General features: G+C 40.8%; 1 protein-coding gene across 1 annotated transcript in view; it reads left to right on the forward strand.

The window, feature by feature from the left end:
• Window positions 1-12,139: 12,139 nt before the first annotated feature.
• The window catches only part of BRWD3 (bromodomain and WD repeat domain containing 3), a 1,896,258-nt gene continuing 1,881,967 nt past the window's right edge, over window positions 12,140-26,430 (forward strand). Inside the window, exons 1-4 of the mRNA XM_044057276.1 lie at window positions 12,140-13,749; window positions 13,843-13,901; window positions 13,989-14,018; window positions 14,189-14,248. Of these exons, the coding sequence (XP_043913211.1) occupies window positions 13,716-13,749; window positions 13,843-13,901; window positions 13,989-14,018; window positions 14,189-14,248 (183 nt within the window). The 5' untranslated portion in view covers window positions 12,140-13,715. The remainder of the gene's footprint in view (window positions 13,750-13,842; window positions 13,902-13,988; window positions 14,019-14,188; window positions 14,249-26,430) is intronic.

Here is a 26,430-nt window from a genome sequence, read left to right on the forward strand (position 1 = left end):
TTTGGGTATTGCCATGGAGAATCTTGATATAACTATAGAAGGCTTTGTGGTTGTTTTTAGCGTCTGCTGCAATTCTGCCTTCATAACAGACTTTGGGAGTTTTAATGAGGGATCTCAACTTTTTGTTAAGGCCAATAAGGGAATTTTTCCAGATTTGGGACTTCACTTTTTTTCTGCAACAGTTTCTTCCTTCTGTTGTTGAGTTTATTAATGGCAGGGGGCCACCATAGAGAAGGCAGAACCTCTCAGAGTCAAACCCATGATTACAGGCAAAAATACACCACCCTGGCAGACTCCTAGCATAAACAGGCTAGTCAACAAAAGGAAATAATCTTCTCCAAAGCCAAGAAGGAACAGACAAAACAGTGCAACAAGACCCTCACCTGTTTAAACATATTACAAAGTTGCCAAAACAAAGTATGGGGCAAAGATAGCCTCCCAGGTGAGAGATAAACATAAGGCTTTTTTCAATTATGTTGTTAACCACAGGGGAAACATTCAGCAATATGCAAAGTTAATCATGAATGGCAACACTTAAAACCAGCCTAAAACTACTGCAAACCTGCTAGCAAACAAGTTCAGTTCAAACTCACCCCCCCCACCTCCTACCACACCCAAAGAAAATACCGTTACCCCTACCAATTACATGGGAACATCTCCTTACAGCATTCACAAAAGCCAAACACACAGCCTCCACGGGTCCCAACACACCAGGATGCTTCTTAAACAGCTTAAAACAGAATCTTTTAGGGCCACTAGAAACCCTCTTTAACCACAGCTTCCAGACGGGCTTTATTCCAGAGGAATAGAGGACTGCAACAGTCATCCATCTGCACAAGGGGAGCCCATCAATGGAGTCAGGGAACTACAGACATATACGCTTGACCAGGCTCATCTGCAAGGCCATGGAGAGAATTATTATGGACATGATCAATAATGACATAGGAACTCTTCAAACACTGGACCAGACCCAATTGGGCTTTGTCAAATGGAGGTCTTACTTGCTTAATCTGGTAGACAACTTTGAGAAAGTCACCAGGGCCATGGATGAGGGTAAAACTGTACACACCACTTATCTAGACCTGGCCAAAGCTTTTGCCACAATCCCCAACTTGGGGATCAGAGACAAACATACAGAGTTAGGCATAAACCCCTACCATCCTTAGGTGGAGAGCAAACTGGCTCACTGACAGAATACATGTTGTCTGGATAGGTGAATCCACCTCTGATAAAACCGTTACTAACGAAGACCCACAGTGCTCAGTGCTGGGACCCCTCCATTTTGATATATCCTTTTCTGAAGTGAAGGTCAATGTTGGGGGCCTCTGGCTCACCAAGTTTCCAGCGACTGTAAGCTGGAAGCAATCAGTTAATCCCCAAATAATGATGGCATCCTACAAACAGACCTAAAAGTGCAAATGACAGGTATTAAAACAATGGACTGAGACTAAATCCTAAAAAAAAAAAACCCATATTCATACCCTTCAGTACATTAGATATCCATGCAAATTATAATATCAATAGCAAACCCATAAAAGTAGACACAGTGGTGAGGGATGTAGAAACAGCTTGTAATCTAAACTTTGACCACCAGGTACCTACAATAGTGAGGAAATCCTTCTGTGTGGCAGTAAAGGCACTACCATCAAGATCAAAGGAAGTCATGGTGGCATTGTACTCAGCCCTCATCAGGTCTATCTATAATTGAGTACAATGCTCTCTTCTGCATGTAATTAACCAGGCACTTAAACCAACTAGAGTGGCCGCAGAGGTTTCTCACTAAAAAATACTGTGTGTAAGACATGTCTTATACAGAATGACTAAAGGCCTTATCTCTTTATTCCATCTCATATAATTTGAGTAGTCACTTATGCCCGACCTACAAGACATTCCCTGATCCAGCCCTTATGAAAAGGTTACAAATTCACAAGAAAAATTAAACAAGGTTTATGTTTTTCGTGGACCTGAAACTTATTTGTAACTAACAAAATTTGCTGGAGAGACAGATTCATATCCCAAAGGCTACCTTGTCTATGGAATAAGCTTCTCATCTTTGTAAAATTAAATCCCTCACTCTCTTCAAAACAAATTTGGATCAATAAATGGAGAACCGTAAATACACTCCCGGTGTACTGCTCATGTCCCTTAAAGAGAGAGAGGCATTCTGTAAAAGGACTTGGGGCTCCAAAACCCAAAGACCCATGGCCCTGACAGTACCCATTCCATACCTGGGAAATTAAGATACAATACTGCTATATCTTGGGTTCAAAGCCGCGGTGGTACAGTGGTAGCGTTGTTGCCTCACTGCAAGAGGTTCTCCTGTTCGATTCACGGCTGGAGTACCTTGTGTGTAGAGTCTGCATGTCCTCACCACGGTTGAGTGGCCTCCGTAAGACATGCGAGAATGGGCGTGCCTTCGCTGAAGGTTGGGTGTCGGGCTGACAACTCAGCACCATAAAAAAAAATGTGCCAATCATTAGCAGACCGGAGTTCTGTTGTGGCGACCCCTAACTGGGAAAAGCTGAAAAGACAAACAAAACTGCTATATCTTGGGTATTATTGGCTATGCTTGTAAAGACTCTTGTACCATTAGCCTAGTAATAACCCATGATGTAGAACTACTGCTGCTAAGCTTTTAACTGAATTTGATAATTACCACTGCTTACTTTATGTGAACTACTACTTACATGCTAGTATGTTACCACTGAACCTGAACCCAATTAATATAATCCCGCACATACCCATTTTCTGTTCTGCTGCTCTTGAGGTCTAGGTTGTGACTGAAGACGGTCTTGTTTAACAGTTCACTTACATGGTTACCAAAATGAAATAAATAAAATGAATATTAATTGTAGACAAGCATTTATGAACATCTTCAAGCATTTATAAAAAAAACAAAACTCTCTCTACCACGCTACTTTCCTTGCCATCAAAGATCTCACTTACCTATCTCAGTTTAGACATCCTCATGGAGCACCTTTCTAATTCAGTACATCTGCTTAAAACCACATGAACTCTAAACTCATTCACTTGGTCTCCTTAAATCAACTATTCCATTTCTTTTACCCCACAACCAACAGTAAGTAATTACCTTTATATATGAATTCTCTGACCTGGGTTACATAGCACTAAGTCTATGTAACAGTTAAAAAGAAACTGCATTTTGCTGAAGTGCTTGTTCTGCTGGCTCTGAATATAGTTGATGTCTGGCTGCATTTTATTATGAATTAAAGCTCTTCATTTAAAGTTTGATCACTTCTATTTTGTATCTTATTCTAATATTACATTTGTTTTAAGTTTTCTGTTTTGTTGGGAGTTTTTTTTTTTAAGAGTTCTTGGCTAGGGTCAGTTAAAAAGTTAGCAACTAATTCCTTTGCAAACTATGAACATCATCAGTTAATTAGTGGGGGGGAGATGAGAAACAGCATTGCTCTTTTACTTACAAATATCTCTATTTAGCTGAAGTGTTTGGCCTGCTTCCTCTGAATATTGCTGATCTCAGTCTGCATTTTTGGCTTTTGAGTTGCCTGGCCCTACTATAACTCTTTTGGACACTCCTCCCAGTCCCATCTCATCAGCTCATTTACTGAGTGCAGAGAGATCATTTGGGAAGGCCCACCCCCTTGGTTTCTCAACCTTGAATTACCTCGTTTCCCTCCATCCCACTTAACCTAAAAAAATGCACTTTATTAATCTAGTTTTGCTGCATTTGTGTTTCTTCGTACTTTATTTTCCTTTGACTGCTTGTTCTTAAAAGTATTCAACTGCATTTATTACTGCTTGTTAGTAACCTGATTACATTTTAACTGTTATTTTAAGCCTTCTGGTTTAAGTACTGGGCTTCTGGCCAGTTGTTTTACATTAGGAAGGTTTGTGGTCTACACTCTTGTGGCAGGAGAGGTGGCTTACATCCTTCTAAGTTAGGAATTGCTGGTTGAAGGCTTAGTGTGTCTGTTACTATAAAGTGTCTTAGTTCTGGTTTAAGCACTTAAACTTTAGGGCAAGTTTACAGGAGGAAGGTGTGTGGTCTGCACTCTTGTGGGAGGACAGGGTAGATTCTGAGATAGAAATTGCCTGTTGAAGGCTTATTGTGCCTGCTCACTTGGAACTGTTTCTTTCTGAAATTGGTGCACTTTCCTTGCTGTAGCACAGACTAGATTCAGACCTGCTGAAGCTAGCTGTTTGTATAACTTGAGCACTAAACTATGCCATCTTTTGTTGGAGAGGGTTCCCCCTGCATCCTAGTGGCAGAAGTGTGCAGTTAGAGCTTGTCTGATTGAAGGTTGCTGAAACAGGGCTCAGATTTTAGCTATTTTACTGGTTACAAATCAGTTTGCTCTTGTTTGTTACTGTTATATTTAAGTGGGTACCTGCTCTCCTGTGTTAAATCAACCTAAACAGAGTTTAAATATCTTCAGCATAGTCTGGTTAAAGGTTTTGCTATATCCAGATCGGTTTGTGTGATCCCCGGGTTTCCTGCTATGACATCTTGTGTTGGCTGGGGCCTGCCTGCACTTAGTGGGAGTAAGTGAACTGGTTGGAACTGGTCTGACATAAGGTATTTAGCTATGAGCTCAGGAACAAGGGTTGGTCGGTCAATTCCAGTGTTTCTAGTTTACTTTCATTTTTGGGGTATCTGAACCCTGTGTTTGCAGGTTGCATACCACTACTTGGCGGTTTTATCCCTTTGCAAGGTATCTCAGCTGCATCTTCCCCCTTACCAGAACTCCTGTGTAAGTGAGGCCTTCCCTTGCAGCTACTTTATTGATTTTATCCAGCCCTACTCACACTTATAGGTACTCTCCTTTGGTAGTACCAACTCTACTATCCCTGACATCTCTTCCACAGATTCTAACAACCATGGATGGACAATTTCCTATGGTTTCTCTAGCTAGTCTGGTTGATATGGGCATCCTGAGACAGTGTAGCAACTGCCTCATACACACAGACAACCATCTACTACTACCACCTACGAACACAATATGTGGGAGATGCAATTACATTAAGAACCTATAATCCTTGCTATCTCAATTACAAGCCAGTACATCTGGCACGGAGAAGGTTGTCTGCGCAAACACCACACCTCCATCACCCACACCCGTACAACACACTCCTACATATGCAGAGGTTCTTAACAAAAACATACCTAAACAAAAGAGCACCACACAGAGTACACATGCCTGAGTCTCACAGCCTCTAAGGCCCAGCCACAAACCCAACATACTAGTCATAGAACACTATCGGGAGACACACAGATGTGCCTCTCAACAGACTAGACAAGGAGAAAGTCATGATAAATTGCTTGTCAGGTGCTAGAATCTGCCACATCACGCAAGTACTCAAGTCTCTGTGGACTATATGAAGACAGCCATCGTTGAGCTTGCTGAATATGTGTCCCAGGCAAGCATACTACCATCACTCAGAATGATGCCTCAATACAAACAGAAAAAGATTGACTAAGAGTTGGTTTAGTTTCTGGTGTCACTACAAGGGGATCCAGTACCTGACAGCCTGTGAGGACATGATTGACAGACCATGATGCTTTGCCAGAGATAGCCTTCATCTGTCTCCCTGGGCTTCAGGCTTCCTGGCAAAGGCTCTTGCCTTACCCATAATTACTTTTTTTAGGCAAAGTCATGAGCAAAAAATTACCAATGTGAAACATTCTTCTAAATGAAATTTAAAGATCATGCTGCTAAACACTAGGAGGCTTAGCATGAAACTGCACTCATTACAAGCATTCCTTGCCCTGGAGGATGCTGACATTTGTTGCAGCCACTGAAACATGGTTCAAATATGCAGAGAGCACCCCAGCCTTAACAGGTTACTCATCATACCATACTTTCATACCCAAAATAGAGGGCTACAAAGCCAAAGGAGCTGGAGTTTCAATATTTATCAGACATACACACCTCCAGGCTGGTCAAACAGTATGACACACAGGAGACACTCCAAGCACAGTTAACTGTTGGCAAAACACCTATTCAAATTATAGCTAACTACAGACCCCAACCATGTCTCAGGACGCCCACTCCAACTATCAGGACTTACTTGAATCCATAAAGATTCAACCCTCTACCCTGATCCTGGTTGCCTACCCAACCATGGAGTAGACGACCTATTTTAGCCCAAACATAAACGCCCAGAGATTCCTCTACTTCATCAATGCCAATGCACTTGTTCAGCTGGTCAACACCGCCATGAGAGGTGAAAATTTCCTTGACCTGGTACTAATCAAAATGAGAAGCCATTGGAGTACCCTACAGTGTCATGCTCATTGGTAAGATCTGACCATAAAGCAATCACTTTTGAAAAAAAAAAAAACTTTTCCAAGGCTGACTACAATCTCCTGAGAGCAGGTATATGAAGCTTCACAGCTACCGTCCCTTCAGTTGGAACTGGCAGTAATGTCCACGTCTACACCCAAAAAATATGAGCACCTACACAGCTGCATGGACTCAGTAATACCTGACAGGAAATCATCTTCCTCAAGGAAGAGTAAACCTGTCTGGTGGACTGCAGCGATAAATTCTATAATAAAAGGAAAAAGTTGCTGTTCAGGACCAAGAAGGAGCAGGTGCCAAGTTGGAAACAATCTCTCATTTGTATGCACAAACAAATAAGGTCACTAGTGGAATACTCTAAGGCTAACTTAAGAGTCCAAACTGGCCACATCCACCAAAAACAATCACAAGGCCTTCTTCACACATACCCGCAATCTCAAAGGTTAACATCCAAATCTACTCTAAACTGGTGGTAAAGAGCACCACATACAGAAATGCTGTAGATATAGCCAACCTGCTGGCAGACAGATTCAGTGAAAACTTCACCCGTCCTCCTATCTGTAAACCAGGACATCCCCAGCACATGCCCCCTTCCCCTTATCACCAGAGGTCTTTAATGCCCTCTCAAAGACAAAAAATACAGCCTCCATGGGACCTGACAACATCCCTGGCTGCATCCTACATGAACTCAGGCATGAGCTCTCAGCTCCATTATGCACCCTATTCAACCAAAGCCTGAGCACTGGCTTTGTCCCAGCTAAATGGAGCACAGCCACTATCATCCCTCTACACAAAGGTGGAGTGTCCAATGACCCATGCAATTATAGGCCCATCAGACTAACTAGCCTGATCTGCAAGGTCATGGAATGCAATATCACGGACCTTATAAACAAAGACATTGGCAACCTCCAAATGCCTGAACACACACGTTTTGCCAAATGGAGATCATGCCTCTTATACCTGGTTGACTTCTTTGAAATAGTCACCAAAGCTATGAACGAGGGGAAGACAGTGCACACTGCCTACCCTGACCTAGCCAAAGGCCTCAACACTATTCCCCTCTCCGGCATAATAGATAAACTCTCCCAGCTAGGCATCAACCTGTATGTTTACCAGATGGGTAGCTTACTGACTGAATCCACTTAATCAAAATAGGGAAAGCCACCTCTAGTAGACCTGTAATGAGCGGCGTACCCAAGGATCGGTCTTGGGGCCTCTGCTGTTTGGGATATACTTTCCTGAGGTGCAAGCCACAACCAGTGGTCTGTGACTGACCAAGTCTGCAGACGACTGCAAGCTGGGGTGTTGTTTTACATTCCCCTAGTGACGTGAACATCCTCCAAGAGGGCCTTACCCAAACTAATGACTGGTGCCAGAAGCATGGCCTCAAATTGAATACCAAGAAATGCATCATTATCCCCTTTGGGGAAAATGGAGTCCCCTGTAATTACCACATTAATAACAATGTATTAAGCACGCAATCAGTCGTGAGGGACTTGGGCACCTAGGTTGACAGCAACCTGACTTTTGACCACCATGCTGCCTCTGTTGTATGGAAGTCTTTGTACATGGCCCACCTCATAAGTAAGGGTATTTCATCCAGGAACAAGGAGATCATAACATCCTGTACTCCTCCCCTATCAGACCCCTTACTGGGTACAATGCCCCGTCGGCATGTACCTGGTCAAGCACATGCAGCAGCTGGAGAGTCCACAGAGGTTCCTGACCAGGAAAATCCAGGGTCTCAAACACACCTATCCTATACGGATAGACTAAAAGCCCCGTCTCTATACTCAAATCTCGTACAGACTGCTCAGGGGTGACCTGTGTCTGGCAATTAAGGCCATCACAGACCCAACCTTGATGGAGTTGCTGCATATCCACAAGTCAAAACTTCACTCACTCAACCTGCACACAAAGTCTCAACCTAGTCGACTTGCGACATCAATAGAACTTGCTGGCGGGACACATTTGTGTCCCGAAGACTCCCTCATCTGTGGAATAGACTCCCTCTCCATGTCAAGCAGAATACCTCACTAGCCCTCTAACAGGAACCTGGACGACTGGATGGGAAACAGAAAATGCACCCCTGGGATCCCACCTGTGTCTCTGCTGGACAGGGAAAACAGGTGCTGACTTTGTCGGAACGTGGGCAAAATTCTTGGCTAGGCCTAGAAGGGCTTCTGGGCTAATGGCCTAGTATCATCCTATGAAGGCCCATACATTTTAGATGCTTCAGTATTCTACATCTCCTCTGTTTCTACCTTCTCCATACTCTTTTTCCACCTGTCCCATGTCCCCTTGAACGTTTATGCAGATTACCTCTAAACCCGCCATTCAGATTCATGCCTGCGTTGATAGCTCTTTATATAAAAATGGGACTTCACACATACAGATGACATTCAATTCCTACAAATTGCTGCCTTTAACCAGTCATTCCAGTTTAGAAGGATATATGTCAGTACGTCAATCCACCCTATGTCTCTTGTGATCCCAAATACAAAAGAGTAACTACATCTGCAGTTACTCATACGACATGTTTCTTCCTCTCTGTCCTACAGACCTTCAATGCATTGTTCTTATTTTTTGACAGCCACCAAAAAAAGATGTGCTGTACTCAGGGCCGGTGTTAGCATTTTGGGGGCCCCCAGCAAATGTCAAGTTGGGGGCCCCCTAGGCATTTCCAGTATAAGTATCATCCTAACAATGCCATCCATCCTAAGCAACCTTTTATTTCATGCTGCAAACTTTTAGGAGTAGTATCCACAGACAGACCTGCAGCTACAAGCTTTTACATTACAACAGGCCTATGTATCACACTATCACTATGTTGAACTGTCTAACAAAGGGGCAGTTAGAGTTACTGGCACTTAGTTGCAACAGTGATACATTGCAACAAGTCTATGTACAGGTCTGGACTTAAAGTGAAATGATGACTGGACCTACATTTCAAGCCCACACACACACACACCCTACAGTCCTCACCACTGAGTCCTTCTCCTTTGGGCTCCCATACCATCCATTACTTTCTTCCTTTTCTCACATTTTGCCTTACTCTAAGCTTTTACAAGAAGCCATAACTTTCTATATGCTCTGAAGTGCATTTTACACAACCTTTTCATCCAATAATAGCTTGAACAGAAATTATGATTAAGGAAAGAATTTCACTGTTGTGGTTCAGCTTTAGTTTTCCTTGCATCCTTCAACACACCTTTCCTGAACAAGACAACACAGTAATAACCATTTAGGAAATAACTCAAGTCAGGGCCCAAGAAGCCACAGGTTTACAGATGGTCTGGGATGCATTTTAGAGCATTTTCTCAACTTTTTACTTCAATGGTTGCCTAAATAAAATTATGAAGAAAAAAGAATTTCAGTCTTATTTTTTCTTTCAAGGCATAATTTGTGCCCAAGGCTTAATTTTCAAAGCTGACAAAATTGTAGCTTACAGTAAACTAACAAGCCAGTAGTTGTGAGAATATTTAAGTCTTATCTGGAAATACTGCCTGCCTCCCTAACCCTCTAAAAGACAAGTCACTGCCTATGTATCCCTCTGGTGTTAGACTGGGATGAAAGCAGAGATTTAAATTGCCTTTGTCATATATTTCAAGTGACTGATGATATACATATACATAGCATGTTCTTTACCCCAGCCGTCAAAGGTAGCCACATGTATATGTGCCTAGTGTAATTGTGAGAATGATTTCAGTAATATTCAAATTTGTTGCTCCTAGACAGTACACCTCTCTTACACAAGCTATAGTAACCTTCTTTGTACACCTCTGAGGTCTTTGAGAAACACTGCCCTCAGCTCAAACACAAGCTATAATGACTTCATGTGCACACCTCTAAGGTTTGACTGTGATAAAAATTAAAGATGTAATATTCATACAATCTCCAGCCCCTCATAATCCGTAGTAGCTTTATGTACACACACACATTTGAGCAGGGCTGGTTTTAGAATGGGTGTGGTTGTAAACAGAGGCTATTATTAGCTTTATCCTAAAAGGGTCACATCTCAGCACCATTCAGGTTAAACAGCGTATTCTGAAAATTGATACATTTTTCTCCAACAAGCAACAGCTTTGGTGGGGGCCCCCACAGAGTCAAGGATGATAAAGGGAGTCCCCATTATCCATTTAGACAGTCTGGTGAGTGGCGGGAACCAGACTCCAAAAATATCTAAGTGTCTGAATGTTCTGTGATATATGTTATGTCTTACTTTCGAAATATAATTACTTATTAAGTACATTTTTTACTGATACACAGAAGAATAATGTCTGTGTCCTGGCATTATTGGGTTCATGCACAGATAAAAATCAGTGATGTTTTTTACACACACACACACACACACACACACACACACACACACAAGCCACAGCAGTACTAGTTATGTACTTATTTCAGCAAACAGAAATGCCTTGTGAAAATGCCTTGGTTAACACCAGATTAGTCACTGCTGGTAAAGAGCACCACATACAGAAGGGGTAGATTTATCTCATTGAGGAGTCAGTGCATACTTCACCGTCCTCCATTTGTTGTCCCTTCCCTTTCACAGACCTTCCCTGATTTTGTTGTCCAATGACCCATTCTTTATCCTTCATAAAAGTCTGATCTGCAAGGTCATGGAATCATTCAGGATTATAAACAGACATTCAATCCAGACATCTGAGTTTTATACTTATTGTCCAAATTGATGTTGATGCAAAATATGTTATTCTAGTTAACTTCTTTGAAATAGTCACCAAAGCTATGAACATAATAGATAAACTCTGCTAGGCATCAACCTGTATGTTTTGGGTAGCACTGACTGAATTCTTAAGCAAAGAAATAGTAGAGTAATCTAGTATCTGGTGTTCTGCTGTTTGGGATAAAACTACCTGAGGTGCAAGCCACAAAGTGGTCTGTGACTGACCAAGAAACTAATGACTGATGCCAGAAGCATGGCCTCAAATTGAATACCAAATGCATCATTATCCCTTGCAATGGAGGTAAGTCACTCAATGTATTGCTGCTGATCAGTCTGAGGGACTTACCTAGGTTGACAGACCTGACTTTTGACCACCATGCTGCCTCTGTTTATATTGTTCATGTTCATTATCATCTTCATCCTAACAGGGAGATCATAACAGCCCGCTCATGTTAAAGAGCATAATTAGGAAATGAATGCATTTTCATTCCTCATTTTCCCAATCAGCAGCAGCTGGAGAGTCCACAGACTGACCAAGAAAATTAAGGGTCTCAAACACACCTATCCTATTTGGATAGACTAAAAGCCCTGTCTCTATACTCAACAACCTGCACACAAAGTCTCAACCTAGTGAACTGCGACACATCAATAACTTACTGGCGGGACACGACATTTTGAAACCTCAGACTCCGAATGAACCTCTCCATATCGCTCCATGTCACCTCACCAGCCTCAGAAATCCCACCTGTGTTGGACAGGGAAAACAGGTGCTGACTTTGTCGGAACGTGGGCAAAATTCTTGGCTACTAGAAGGGCTTCTGGGCCAATGGCCTAGTATCATCCTATGAAGGCCCATACATTTTAGATGCTTCAGTATTCTACATCTCCTCTGTTTCTACCTTCTCCATACTCTTTTTCCACCTGTCCCATGTCCCTTGAACGTTTATGGAGATTATAAATCAGATTCATGCCTGCGTTGATAGCTCTTTATATAAAAATGGGACTTCACACATACAGATGACATTCAATTCCTACAAATTGCTGCCTTTAACCAGTCATTCCAGTTTAGAAGGATATATGTCAGGATAAGATAATCCACCCTATGTCTCTTGTGATCCCAATACAAAAGAGTAACTACATCTGCAGTTACTCACATGTTTGTCCTACAGACCTTCAATGCATTGTTCTTATTTTTTGACAGCCACCAAAAAAAGATGTGCTGTACTTAACAACTGTGGTCAGAGTAAGGTCATGTGGAGTGGCTAAGTCAGCCCAACTACCCAATTCTAACTATTAAAACTAAAAAAAAAAATAATAATTCATGAAAATATTGATACCAATTCGCATGGGCATCACTCTGTAAGCCCTTATAACGAAAACTATGTGCAAGCCATCTTTTTGTTTTTTTTTTTTCAAATCAGTGACAGTTTTCCTTCTCTTCAGTGTAACTACTTCATAACCACAAACAGTTCATAAAGCTTTCGTTCAATTTCTTTGTCCACACCATCCCATTGTGGTCTTCCTTAAAGGATCACAGCATTTAAGCAGCTCTTTTAGTTTCATAACAGCAACTCATGCTATGATTCACGTGCACATCATTTTGGCTTTCATCAAACATCATATTACTTCCTTTTTGAATGGGGTACATCATCTTACAGACACTAGAAAACGTATTCATTTATTTACTGACGTTTGATTACCGGGAAAGTCCGACTAGATAGAAGCCCCATTTTCAGCGGAGGTCTAGAAGAAAAGCTCCAAAATGGCAACAGTCATTGAAGTTATTTACTGATGAATGTTCGTTACATGCAAAAACGGCAGGAAATAGAAAACTTGTAGCATGGCTAGGTGGATGGTGAAAGGTGAGCTACAACAGGCGTTTTGGTCACTATAAAAGGCAACTTGGTTCCAGATTAGTTTCTGACGACAGTTATCAAGTTACTATTCCCAAAGTACTTTACTCAAATCAATATACAATTATAATACTTCTCGATATATCTTGACATCTTTCTGTTAGCCTCGGTTACTTTACACCTTGTTTGCTCATTACTACAAGTATGGTAACTCTTGTTCAAGACCGGAAACATGTAAACCCAACAATCTCCAATGCTATGGTTTCGGTAAATTATACCGTACGTATTCCATACCAATTGTGTAGCATTTTTGTTAGATGTAAATACTTGCAAAGTCCACTATGCACCGGGTCATGACAAAAAATATCTGAAAGTTGAAGTAAGTTAATGAAATTGACGTTTCGCCCAGAATAGGAAAGATCCAAGTCAAGCAATAACTACTTAACACATTGAGATGAGCCTGTATAATTTTTCTACATTGAAACGCTGGAGAGGAGAGCAATGATAAACCTGATCAGAGAGCGAGAGGATCCAGGACACTAAAACACAACCGTTTTCCATCTTCCGGTTGAAACGACAAACATAAACATCACTTTCTTACAGCACTCACTTGCCTCTCTCAAAATGGTAGAATTGCAAGACAGAGACGGATAACATCACCGAACGCCGCCTCTATCAAGATGGAGGTAGTTGAGGAGCAGCGCCCCCTCTGGTCACATAGTTGCGCTACTACTTCTGCTGCTCTGAGGATGCCTATTGAAAGCGTGATGCAATGAATCCGAAGGCGAGTGAACAGGAGTGAGAGAAACACCAACCACCAGGGTGCTATAATGGGGGGTTGCAACAATAAAACCTAGTTTGGAGTACTGTTCCTGGTTATCATTGGACATGGCAGGGCCTGCTGCCCTACAGATTGAAAAAGGTTAGTTGCTTACCGGCGTATTTCACTTTCATTTTGGAAAATATGTATTTTGTGAGAACTGTCCTAATGTTCTTTCTTTTCATCTGCTGGCAGAAGTATATTTCTTGGTTGCGAGGTTCCTGCAATCTGGACCGTGTAAAAAATCTGCTAAGGTTGGTGTTTATACATTCGGTTGTTAATTTTAGTGTATTTAGTCTGTTATTTGGTTTTGTGTGCTAATAGTATTTGTTCTTCCGCAGGTCCTTGTCGAAGAGCTGGATGAACACCAGGTACGTACGCGCTCCACTTACACTGGCAGCGTGCGGTTCGTGTTTGGGTTCTCAGGTGTCAGCCTCCGCCAGCCCTTTAAACATTAGCTTCGTGCCCCTTTTATACCACTTTTCAGGAAAACTGGTAAATATATGTGATGATACATTGACAGCATGTTTTTTATCCGCAGCTTATCCCAAAGCGTCTGGACTGGAAAGGAAAGGAACACAAGCAGACTTTTGAGGACTGGGTAAGTTTGATAACAAAGTTTTAAAAGCACATGAGCCGGTCAAGGTGATTTTTTTTATTTAACTAGAAAAAACAATAATCTGTGGTATTTTTTCGGAAAATTGAAGTTGTTATAACCTGTAACTACAACTTTATATGGACGACATACACGTGTTCACAATTCTGAGAAAATTTGGAAATTATGTATTTTGTTTTGAAATAAATGAGTTATTGTTACTGGTGTTTGGGGGTTGTATTCGAGGGCACGTATGAGGAGGATGACGTAGGTCGGGTTAGTCGGCCATTCGCATAAGACTTTATAAGCAAATTCCTCGAGTTGAGCTTTGAAAGCTAGATTTTGATTGGTTGTTGTCAGCAGCTGCAGGAACTGCTGTTGCAAAGCCATTTCTGTTTATAGATTCATTGTCTGCTTTTAATAAAGAATAAGACGCCTTCCATGTATTATTGTCGGCCTAATATCTTGATAGGGATAAGTCATGTGGAAGTGTCAGAATAAATCTAAAACTGTAATATTTATATAAAAAATATAGTTTCAGGATAGTGTTTCTAAACACTGGACTTGTTGGTTAAATGTATGTGTGTGTGAGAATCTGCTTATTTGCCTTTGTAATAAGATTAGCTAATGACCGGAGATAGCAACACTTAAATTAGAATAAAGTAGGGTCAGAGGTCTCTGATTTTTCAGTAAAAGAAATTTTATGTTAAGTTTTGGCACATATGTATGTACATAGAAGTTGTTTTCTTGATTTTTGCTTTTTTTTTGGGGGGGGGGTACATAATGTGAGTTAACATCAGCTATTATGGTATTTTCAGAATTGCATTTTACTGATCCAGTTATGTATCTATATTATGTCTGCTAAATGATTTAAAGTAGTAGATGGTATGCATAACGTAAATTGAGGTAATTACAATTCTTCTCTAAGCATTCATTGAAATATGCATATTTAAATTTATTTTTGATAAAATATTCATTTTCCTCTAAAGTAGAATAGGTTGTAGTTTACTGACTGGAATGGGCACAACATTCCAAGGGTCTGGTGCAGTATTTTTCAATGATGACAAGATTGGCCTTTTGCAGTCAAATTTAACAGTTGTTCCCTGGAAGGTAGGAGCTGTCATATTCTGGAAGTGATTTTTGGCTGGATCAGAGAGCTTTTGGCTTTTTGAGTAGTTAGCAGGGTATGCTTGTTCCCTTTGGACTTGTGTGCAAGATTTTTGTCTAATGCAAGAAACACTCTGAAATATCTCTGTTATCAGGATAAATGGGGAATCTATATTCTGTTAATGGTATGAAAAAGTACGTATTTCAGAGGCTTTGCGTGCACAAGGGCTTCATAGGAGGTTACTAGGCTATTGGCCCTGAGGCCCTTATAAGCCTAGCCAAGAGTTTTAGCCCATGTTTAGACAAGTTGGCACCCGATGCCCCTGTCCAGTAGGAACATGGGTGGAATGGGAAACAGAAAATATACCCTTGGGATTCCACCCGTGTTCCTATTGGACAGGGGCATCGGATGCTGACTTGGCTAAACATGGGCTAAACTCTTGGCTAGACTTATAAGGTCCTCGGGGACAATAGCTTCTAAGCTCCTATGAAGCCCTTGTGCACACAGAACCACCAAAATAATTACCATACCATTAACGGAATGTAGATCTCTAATTTATTCTTAAGTAGCTTTTATTTGGTGATGATAAGGGTGATATTTTTAAGGATTATTTGGCGAGATGGACACCTAATCTCCTTCAGGAAAGTGTGATGCTAATAGAGACGAGTCTTGCAAAGAAAGGCAGCATAGTAGTGGGGGGTGAAGGTTGAGGAAAACTTATGAATTCGTTTAACTATATATTTTTTTTTTTATATAATATAGTTGTCATTGGGTTATGCGGTTGGTTAATTCAGCTGCCATACACAGAATGAGCTTCGCTTGCAGTTTTTTATTTTTATTTATTTTACATTTGTTGACCGGGTTAGTCTGGGCTTAGGGTCCCATTTTCAGCAGAGACCCAGAAAGAGAGCCTCCACAGTAAGACGCAATTTATGAGCAGAGGAAGTTTGATCATTATTATTCGTTACATACATCCAGTGTGAGTGTTAATTTTACATTAATAGTTGCTTAAGAGGTTGTGCAAGAATCAAGACATTTTTAAACAATACAGAGGGAAATACATGAATTGATATAGATAGAATATAACAAACTAATAGTTTGTAGACCATAGGGCTTGTCTGGTTACAATATATAGGCGAGAGAAAGGAAGCTGAGTTGAGAAGAGAGATGTTTAATGGAAGTGGAAAGGTTATAAGATAGTAAGTTACTGCTGGAAAGGGAGGGTACTGAGAATATACAGGAGAGCGGTAATGATAGTAGATTTTTTTGAGGCATGGGAAATATAGTTTAGGGAGGATGAGTTCAGTGGCAAGACCAGTTAGTTTTTAGGTATTCTCTAGTGGCAGTTTTGAATTGTTTAGGGTGTTTAATGGATCTAATTTCTAAGGGAAGTTTGTTCCAGGATATGGCAAGGTTATAGCTGTAGAGATTGCAGCCAGTTTTGGTCTTGTGTTTATATATTTTGTAGCAGGTCAATTTGCACTGAATTAAGTTTGACTGTAGTCCTTTTTGTCCCAAAGAATAATGTTGGACCACAGCCTACTGATCTTTCTTCCATCTTGCCTTCAATTTGAAAATGGATTCTAGCCAGTTTTTCTATAGCTAGAAAGATTCCATAGAACATTTGCCTTGTTTGTTCAGGCACTGCACCCAAGTAATCTTTTATGGTTATTAGCATGGATACTTTGAGGGCTAGGCAATGAGACTTCTGTGGAGCATTGACCTATTGCTGACTGTGGCTGCTGTTGAAGTTTTTTGAAGTTTTGTTTTTGTTGGAGAGGGATATGCTTAAAAATATATTGCATCTCTGTCTAGGGTAGAGTAAGCAAGGGTTGGATGATCCCTCTTTGGAGGACTATAACTATTCAGGTCAGGTATACCCCAGGACAGAAGGTGATTTCTGTAGACAATCACACTACAGGACCAGCGCAGTAGTGGCAACTTGGAAAACAGACTCTAAATTGATATGTCTATCTCTCTTGAGCAAAAATAAATTACTTTGTTTAGTAGAATTTTGCAAAACTTTTTTTTTTTTAACTCTTACTAGAAGTGGGAAGAAGTGCTGCGGTAGTGTTGCCTCAAACGTCCTGTTCGATTCTCAGCTAAAGCATCTTCTGTGTGGAGACATGCATGAATGGGCGTACCTTCGTTGAAGGTTGTGCGTCAGAGCTGGCAACTCTGCACGTAAAAATCTACTGCCAATCATTAGCGGACCGGAGTTCCGCTGTGGCGACCCCTAACTGGGAAAAGCCAAAAGCTACAACAACTACAAGTGGGAAGAAGTATGTACTATCTAGTATTCAAAGTTTATGCTAACTAGATGTTGTCTAGATTTTTAGCTGGATGTTCCTACTTTTTAAAGGTCTTGGTTATTACTTTCATGGTCTGCAGATTGAAAGGTATGTAGCTGGGAGTTTGATTTGGGTAATCAATGAATGTAAATGATTAGCCAGGGGCTTCTGTCAAAGGAATGCCCTTTCCCTCTACTCAGTCTCTTATTGCTGAGGAGTAATCCATGCCTGGCTTACAAGACATTTGCAAACGCCACACTTTTGAATTTCCTGTATATCAGTAAGTTAAACAATACCAGAAATACAAGGTACAGGGACCTAAATTTTGTGTCTGACAAAGACAGAACATGCAGGATGGACAGATGTGCCCTAGAGACTGCCACTCCAATAGAACAAGTTTCCCATTAGTGTGAAGCTGAGTTTATCTATTACTAATTTAAGCACAACCTAGACCAGTGGGTGAGAATAGGAAATTAACACCAGGCCTGGCACTCCTGTCCCTTAAAGATAGAGCTTATAAATGCTTGGCCTTCAGTGTCCTGCTTGGACACAGAATGTCCTTCTCTTTTTCAGGGAAAACTTGGCTAGGCTTAGAAAGTAACTCTGGGATTGTTAGTTTAGTAATCTTATGTTGAGCTGAAAAGTGAAAGAGCTATGCCAATCATAAACCATTGGCTAGGCCTTTTAATTTTAGGACCTGACTAGATTGAGAAAGAAGCTGCGATCTTGACGTGATGTCGAAGGGTGTTTTCATCATTCCAAATGGTTTTGTAGGTCAGTGTAAAGCACCAGGAATTAGAATTGGTACTTTGAGTTATCGTTTTGATTAACTACTGTTGGAATAATGTTTGTTGTGACAAGGCTTTAAACTATGTTGTAGATGACTGTACAAGTTATAGGTTGAAATATAAGAGTTGGGTTTAGGTCGAAATAAGAGTTGGGTTGAGGAAATCTATCGAGCCTTTGGGGCTGAGGGAATCCATTAAAAGAGGAGAAACTTAAAAGCAGGTAGTTGTCTTTACCCATAAAGTGCAGAGTGGTCTGAAATAATTTTCATAGCTTAACTGATGCATTAAAAATATTTTTGGTGTATCCTTTGAGGAAGGAAGATTATGGTGTTTTTAGTAGTGTGATCTTATGTGATGGATTACTGGTAAAGCACTAGACCACTGCAGAAGGTGAAGTGGTGGCAGAATAGTGGTATGCAAAGTCCTTCACGAGTTTGCATCTACAGAAAGACCTTTTATGTTACGTATGGTAATTTTGGACTACAGGCCAGTTCAACAGATATTACTGAATAACCTGGAATAATTAGAGACATCTTATACTGGAGTTGATGCAATTGTTGTAGTCTGAAAAAATAGTGAAAAATTTGTGAAAAGGTCAACATTTCATTACCGTTGTGATGATTATGAAAATCTTTATTCCATTGACTTCTGTTTCATGTAGATTAGGAAGTTGTGTTCTGTGGTGGGATTAAAACACTTTACTGTGTATTGGTCAGGGATTGCCAGTTGCATTTGTGAGGTAGGCTGTGGCCATTTGGATGGCATGACTGTTGCTGTTTAACACTTGGCTCCCCAGACTCTTACCTGTAAGGAGTGCACACTTGTCTGAATGTACCGAGATTGTGCTTGGACTAAAAAGTGCCTTGGTTACAAAGCTGCATAGAAAGTTGCATTGCACGCATATTGTGGGATGTTTACCTCTTTGTGTGTGTTTTTCATGAAGGTAATTCCGCATGTAAAGGGATATGGGGTGTTGTACATGAGTCTTTATTTTGGGATACAAGAATCTCAAGTCCTTTCCTGATTTGAACAGCTGTCTTGAGGTTTCTTAAAAGATGCTGATGTATAAAGTTGGGTTTTCCAAGTTTGTGGCTTGCAGAAATTTAATTTACACTGGAGGAAAAAGGAAGACGCAACTTAATTGATTTGAAATATCAATGCTGCCTCTTGTCATCTTTCAAAAGGATCATGTCACAATTATTTGCTTTAGTTTGGCTGTACTGTGTTGAATCTTTCGAGTCACAATCGGAGCATAATACAAAACTGATTGCAGGAAAAAGTCCAATTTTAATTCCGAGAGAGAAATGCAACTTTTTCTCCCAAAATGTGTTTTCCCTTTTTCAAAAGGCTGTGTTGGAGCTCGTCACATTGCAAAAATTGAGCAGCTTGTTTTTGGAAACTCCTAATCCTGATGGGGGAAGGGACCGGTGATTTATAGGAACTTTCCGTCTCTATTGACACTAATACATTAATAGTTTGTACAAAAATAGAATATTATATCAGCAGCAGCTGTAAATTCCCCAGAAGCTGTGCATCTGTTGTAATGTGCAGAAACCACAGTGGGACTCAAACAAGGTATTTCCAACAGTTGTTTAATAAATCCACACCACACAAGCGTATAAACGATAAAACATGAATGCCTTCACTCAATACTTATGCATTTTTGTCTCATTACTCAAGACTTCATCAGATGACCATTGTATACTTCCATTAATTGTGTGGTGTGGATTTATTAAACAACTGTTGGAAATGCCTCGCTTGAGTCCCGCTCTGGTTTCTGCACTCTAGTTTGGATTTACTGGTGACTTTTGGTGCATTTCCACATTTTTTTTTCATCTGTTGTAATGGACTACTCTCCAACCTAAGTTTCAAAATGTTGTCAATACAGTTGTTATAGGTGATTTACAGTCTTTGAAGAAAATTTACCTGAATCCATGGCACGTGTCCTCTGTACTTTTATCTGAATTTTTGTGTCATCTGTCTTGTTTTTACTGAGGAAAATGTTGCCCCCCCCCCCTTAAAAGTAGGATGGCAACAATCATGCATTCATGAAAGTAGTGTGCATTTGTGTTTTTGCAGGGACTGCTTCCACTTTTAATTATTCAGCAGTTTTTAGTGCATTTTTCAGCTAAGGTTAAATAACCGTAGAAGGCTTACAGTATTTTTCTCCATTCCAAGGGATAAAGTGGGTAATCTGGCGAATGAAGATTAAAATGTAAGCCCAAGTGCGGCTGCTTTTTTAACCCTATGCTTAATTTGTTAAGTAGCTGTTTTGCTAATACTACTACAGGGTGGTGTTTGTTCTCTCGATAGATTGTGAATAATCTTGATTCTCTAAGCATAAAGCAGTTCAGGATTCGGCTTTCATACATAAGATAGCTTCAAGTAGTTTCAGAGGAAAATAAATCCACTCGTTTATAAAACACCTTTGGTGTTACACTTAAAAGCCAGATGGCAAAAGGCTGGAAAAATAGTTGTAAGCTTTAGCTGTTCAGCTGGACTGATTAACCTGAAACTAAATGGCTAAAATGGGGGAGAAGAGTGAAGGGCTGGCTGAGCGTAGAGGTTGTCAAGAAGGGCTGTTACTTTGACAGACCATACAGATAACTTTACAATATGCTGTACCAGATAAAACCAGAAAGAACAAATTGCATTCATTTTGTGAAAGTACAAATAAACTACTGGATTGATGTTTCACAGAAGGATCTATTAATCGAGAGAGCACATTCTGTATGCATAAATCTGGCCTTGAGAAAGCAGTCGAGACCTTTATTAGTAAAGATATAATCGTGAGCAGAAAGTTGCTTCTCATACTGTGGCGGAAGGGCGAAGTGTTAAAACTTGAGACTGTAGAATGTTTGTGGAAAATCGATTTCCCTGTACACTAGACTGAGGAAAACCAGATTTATTTTGGCAGTTGAAATGTCGAGAGGTAGATGTGTGATTCAGTTTGCTGTGTCCAGCTTTATTCAGAATGTTTGTTTGTTTATTTTTTCCTTGAGAATCAAATACAATTTTGGATACAGAACAGACTTTATTAAAAAAAAAAAAAAAAAAAAAAAAAAAAAAAAATGTGGACTGAGCTAGCAAATGGAACACTTTGCTTCTCATTCTTCTGGTAAAAATGAAACCCATAGAGAGATGCTAGTACAACCTTTTTATTGTTCTAATCAAAAATGCTTGAGTGACAGAAGGACACCAGTGTTAGGAACTGATTTAAAAGAATTGGGAGTACCTTGGACTTGAACCAGAAACTGTCATCACGAGGAAGGCCATCAACATTTCTGAAATTGATCAATACATATTAATTTCTTTACACATACGTGGAATATGGTTTTGTAAAACGTATTATGGAGAATAGAATTTTGGCAAACTGTTGTGAAGTGTAAAAAAAGAATCTCTACTTGTTAATGTTTAGAACAATTGAAAGAACTGCACAACTAACTAAATTGTTATTTGCAGAAACCTAAATTGTTAATTCTGTGTAGTGTACATTGAGGGGATTTTTAAATGTAAGGTGGGGGGAGCCTGTGACTGCTGTATACTAAAAAGATTAAAAGAATAAAGTAGATTTTCTTGATTGAAGACTTTACAGTATAAAAGAGTAAAGGCTGGACTGAAGCAAGATAATGTGATCTTGAACTGCTGGAGTAAGGAATGCATTGTTCATATAATTACATGTAGAAATTTTATGCAAAAGAAAATATATATGTGTATTTTACAGATAGTATCTAGATCAGGTGGATGTTAGATTTGTTTATAAATGGTGTTTTAATAAAAATGGGTTTGAAAAATAAGATTAAATGTTTGTGTGGACGATGGTAGTTCTATTTGAATTTTTGTTTTGTTTTATTTGAGAAACCAAGTGTGCTGGTGCAAGCAGTTAGTCATGAGTGGGCCGGAAAGTGCGTTCAGAGTAACTTTTTACAAAAGATTTTTTTCATGCATGCAAGTTATTGATTTATTAGCATCTTTTACTTTGGGACGGGTCATTCTTCAGGTGCAAGCATTCGAGAGAGGTGCAAGCATTCGAGAGAGGTGTAAAGACTGAGTGAAATGTTGAGAGTCTGTTTATTTAAATTTGTTGACCGGGAGTGTCCGACTGGACGTGGGTCCATTTTCAGCGGCAGCCCGGGGAGAAAAGCTCCACAGTAAAATAAACAGACAGTAGTTACATTGTATTACATAGCGATTAACAATTTAACATAGAAATTACTTGCAACATATTTACAGATGAACATAGTACATCAGTAGACAACTAGAATCTTTATCTGTGAAGTACATAACAGGCTTTAACAAATGTAACCATGAGAAGTTCCTGCTGTATAATAAGTACTAGGCTTATGAGCATCTGAGCTTGCCATCATCAAGGTAGTTAGTGGAAGCGAAAGAAAGGTAGTAGTTGGATGGGGTGGACGATATTAGAGTGGGAGTTGCAAGGGCATAGCCAGCATGTTTTTAGGTGCGCTTTTAATAAAGTTTTGAAGTTGGTGTATGATGGTACGGGGGTAATTGTGGGTGGGAGTGAGTTCCATAATTTGGCTATGGCGCAAGAGAATAGTGCTTCACCAGCAGATGGTACGGGGGTAATTGTGGGTGGGAGTGAGTTCCATAATTTGGCTATGGCGCAAGAGAATAGTGCTTCACCAGCAGAGTTATTGGCTTTAGTGATCTGCAAGTGATTTCTGTTGCTGGATCTTAGTGGTCTGGTGGTGCGATAGGGTTGGTGTAGATTCTGGAGCGATGGGACATTTAGTGGCTGGTTTACTAGTTTGTGGGCGAGTGAGAGTCGATACCACTGAAGGAGGTCGATACCACTGAAGGAGGTGAGGGAGTTCAAGCCAGCCCAGTTCAGCAAGTGAGAGACAGTGGTGACTACGGTAGGATGCCCCTGTGGCGAATTTGGCGATTTTGTTGTAGCAGGTCTCTAGCTTGTTTAGATCACATTGCCTTAGGTTGGTATATACTGGAGAGGCATAAAGTAGGGTGGAGATTTAAGGTGGGAATTTGCTATTGAAATCTTTGCTGCTTTGGTGAGAAATTGTTTATTTCTGTATAACGCTCCTAGTTTTTTGTGGACTTTTTTTATGGTCATGGATATGTAAATGTCAAATTTTAGTTTGTCTATTTCCACTCCTAGCAATTTGGTGTGTTCAGTTGGGTGTGTAGAGGTGTTGTCTTTTGCTGTGATGTTAAAGTGAGAGTTGTTTTGAGTATGTTTGGTGGGTTGGAAGATAAGTATTTTAGTTTTGTTTGGGTTGAGTATTAATTGGGCATTGGATAACCATGTTTCAACAGAGGAAAAGGCTTCCTGTGTGACTTCTTGCAGTTTGGGTAGGGACTGGGCTGAGCAGATGATGGTTGAGTCATCTGCGTATTGGATGAGTGTGTCATGTTTGGTGGCAGAGGCTAGATTATTGGTGTAAACAGAGAAAAGTAGGGGTCCAAGGATGGATCCTTGGGGAACCCTTATGGAGACAGGTAGTTGGGGAGATATGTCATTCCGCCATACAACGGATTGTTGGCGGTTGGGCAGGTAACTTTGAAACCAGTTGGTGACTTGATTGTGAGAAGGATAGGTTACTGAGGACAGAGCTAAGTTGTTTGTGTGGGACCATGTCAAATGCTTTAGATAGGTCTAGGAAAGTAGCAGAGGAGAGATGGCCAGTGTTTTTATGCTGAAGGATAGCGTTAGTAAAGGAGAGCAAGGCAGTGGTGGTGCTATGGTTTGGTCGGAAACCATGCTGAGTACTGGAAAGGAGGTTGTTAGTAAGGAGGTAGTGTGAGACCTGAGAGTGCATCTCTCTAGTATTTTGGAGAGTGGAGAGAGAATAGCTATGGGGCGGGAATTGGTTAGTTCTGCAGTGTGTCTGCCTTTGTGGAGGGGAATTATATGTGAGACTTTCCACAATGTGGGAACGTAACTTTCTGACAGAGATCGGTTAATCAAGATGGATACTGGGTAGGCCAGAGCATCAGCTGCGATTTGTAGGTATTCATTTGGGAGGTTGTCTGCTGCTAATTTGGTGGGTTTAAGTTTAGTTAAGAGTTTTTTTTTATGTTGGAGGTGGGTACAGGAGAAAAAGAGAAGGCAGTGGGGAGATTACTAGTTGGTGTGGGTTGGAGAGGAGGGGGGGTTGTGTTGTTTAGCTAGTGATAGTATGGTTTGGGTGAAGTGTGTGTTGAATGAGGTAGCAATATTTTCTGAGGAGTGAGGGATGTTAGGAGGAGGGGTACTGACTTTACCTGGGTGGAGGATGGAGTTTATGGAGGACAAGAATTGTTTGGGGCTGTGTTGAGGAGTCTAGGGCAGACTGGTAGTATTGGAATTTGTCCCGTTTTATTAGCTTTTTGACTCTATTGCGTAGTTCTAGGAATTTCTGTCTAGCTGCCGGGGTTTTGGTTTTGCACCAGTGCTCCCAGGCTTTATCCCTGTTTTTCATTTCCGACGTAGTGGTTTTCTGTAGACATGGGGAGGGTTGTGCTTTGGTTCTGGAAAACTTATGGGGGCATGGTAATTAAGGATGTTCAGGAAGGTAGTATCAACTGCGTCATCTAGACTGAGGTACTTTAGAGCATGCCAGTTGCATTCTTTGAGGGATGAGATGAATGTGAGTGGGTTAAAGTTTATTTTTTTACGTATTTGATGATAGATGACAGGTTTAGCTTGGTACAGGTATTTTTTGAGTAGGAATGTTTGGGAGTGATCACTGAGGCTATCTGATAAGCAGCCTGTTACAATATGACTGGGGGCTCTTACTGACTAGTATCCAATCCAGGGTAGTGTGCTTGCTGGAGTTTTTATTTATCCTTGTTGGTGACTGGACTAGTTGGGTGAAGCCATGAAGGTGTACATGATGGGTTGGATTGTTGCCAGAACATGATTGCCAGTCAATATTGAAATCACCTAAGATGATAGTTTCTTGGGGGAAATGGTGGGTAGACCAGCTGAGGAGGTTTTCTAGTGGAGGGATGTTTTGGCCAGGTGGGAAGTAGCATCCAGTTATGTTGATGGTTTTGTTTTGGTTAATTTTGAGGTTGGTATATATTATTTCTTCATTGCCTATTTGTGGAGCTGAAGATTTTAAGATCTGGATGTTTAGATGCTGTTTAAATATTATAGCTACACCACCTCCTTTTTTGTTTAGCCGGTCTACTCTTAGTATGCCGTAACCTGTAGGGAGTATTTGCTCATTGGTAATGTGAGGTTTTAGCCAGGTTTCTGTCAGGATGACTATATCTGGGGAGTATAAGTCTATGGTGGCATGGAGTTCATGGACTTTGTTGGATATACTTCTAATATTTAGGCTTAATCGAAGGAAGTCACTTGGCTTTCTGTTGGCTGTAATATGGGAGAAGTTGTGGTTTCTAGTCTGATTATGAGGATTGGGGTTGGAGATGGTAGGGCCAGGGTTGGGGTGGATTGGGGTTGGAGATGGTAGGGCCAGGGTTGGGGTGGATGTCTCCACTTAGGGCTAGTTTTGATATGCATGAGATTATTAGTTTTCTCAGTTTTTGAATGTGTTGGTTTATAAGGGAAACTTTATGATTGTGCTCGGTGGGTAATAGGTATGGTGGGAGGGTTACTATGTTAAGTTGTAGGGATGCTTTACGTTTGAGTAATATAGTTGGTAGAATATGTGGGAGGTGCATAGGGATGGTTCTTGAGCTGGTGGGAGGGGAGCTGAGTATGGGTGAGTCATGGGTGGTGGTGTGAGTAGTAGTACAGTGGTAGTGGTTGAGTGGGGGAATGATGGAGCTTTGGTAGGATGTAAGATATGCAAGGAGAGTGCATGCAGTGAGCAAAGGAAAGGTATGCTTGTACATGTCAGTTGAGGAGGTGTGATAGTAGAGGGAATATGGAGGGGGTAGTGTTGGGTTAGCGCTGTGGTTGGCTATTGGAAAGATGGGAGGGGTTTGAGTGCAATAAAGGTGGGACCACTGGAGGCGGGAGGGAATAGGGGGCAGGGTGGGGAGTGAAGCGGGTAGAGACCCTGTTTG

The sequence above is a fragment of the Protopterus annectens genome, chromosome 15.part0 (genome assembly GCF_019279795.1).
Source record: "Protopterus annectens isolate FY-2018-M chromosome 15.part0, PAN1.0, whole genome shotgun sequence".
Lineage (NCBI taxonomy): Eukaryota > Metazoa > Chordata > Ceratodontiformes > Protopteridae > Protopterus > Protopterus annectens.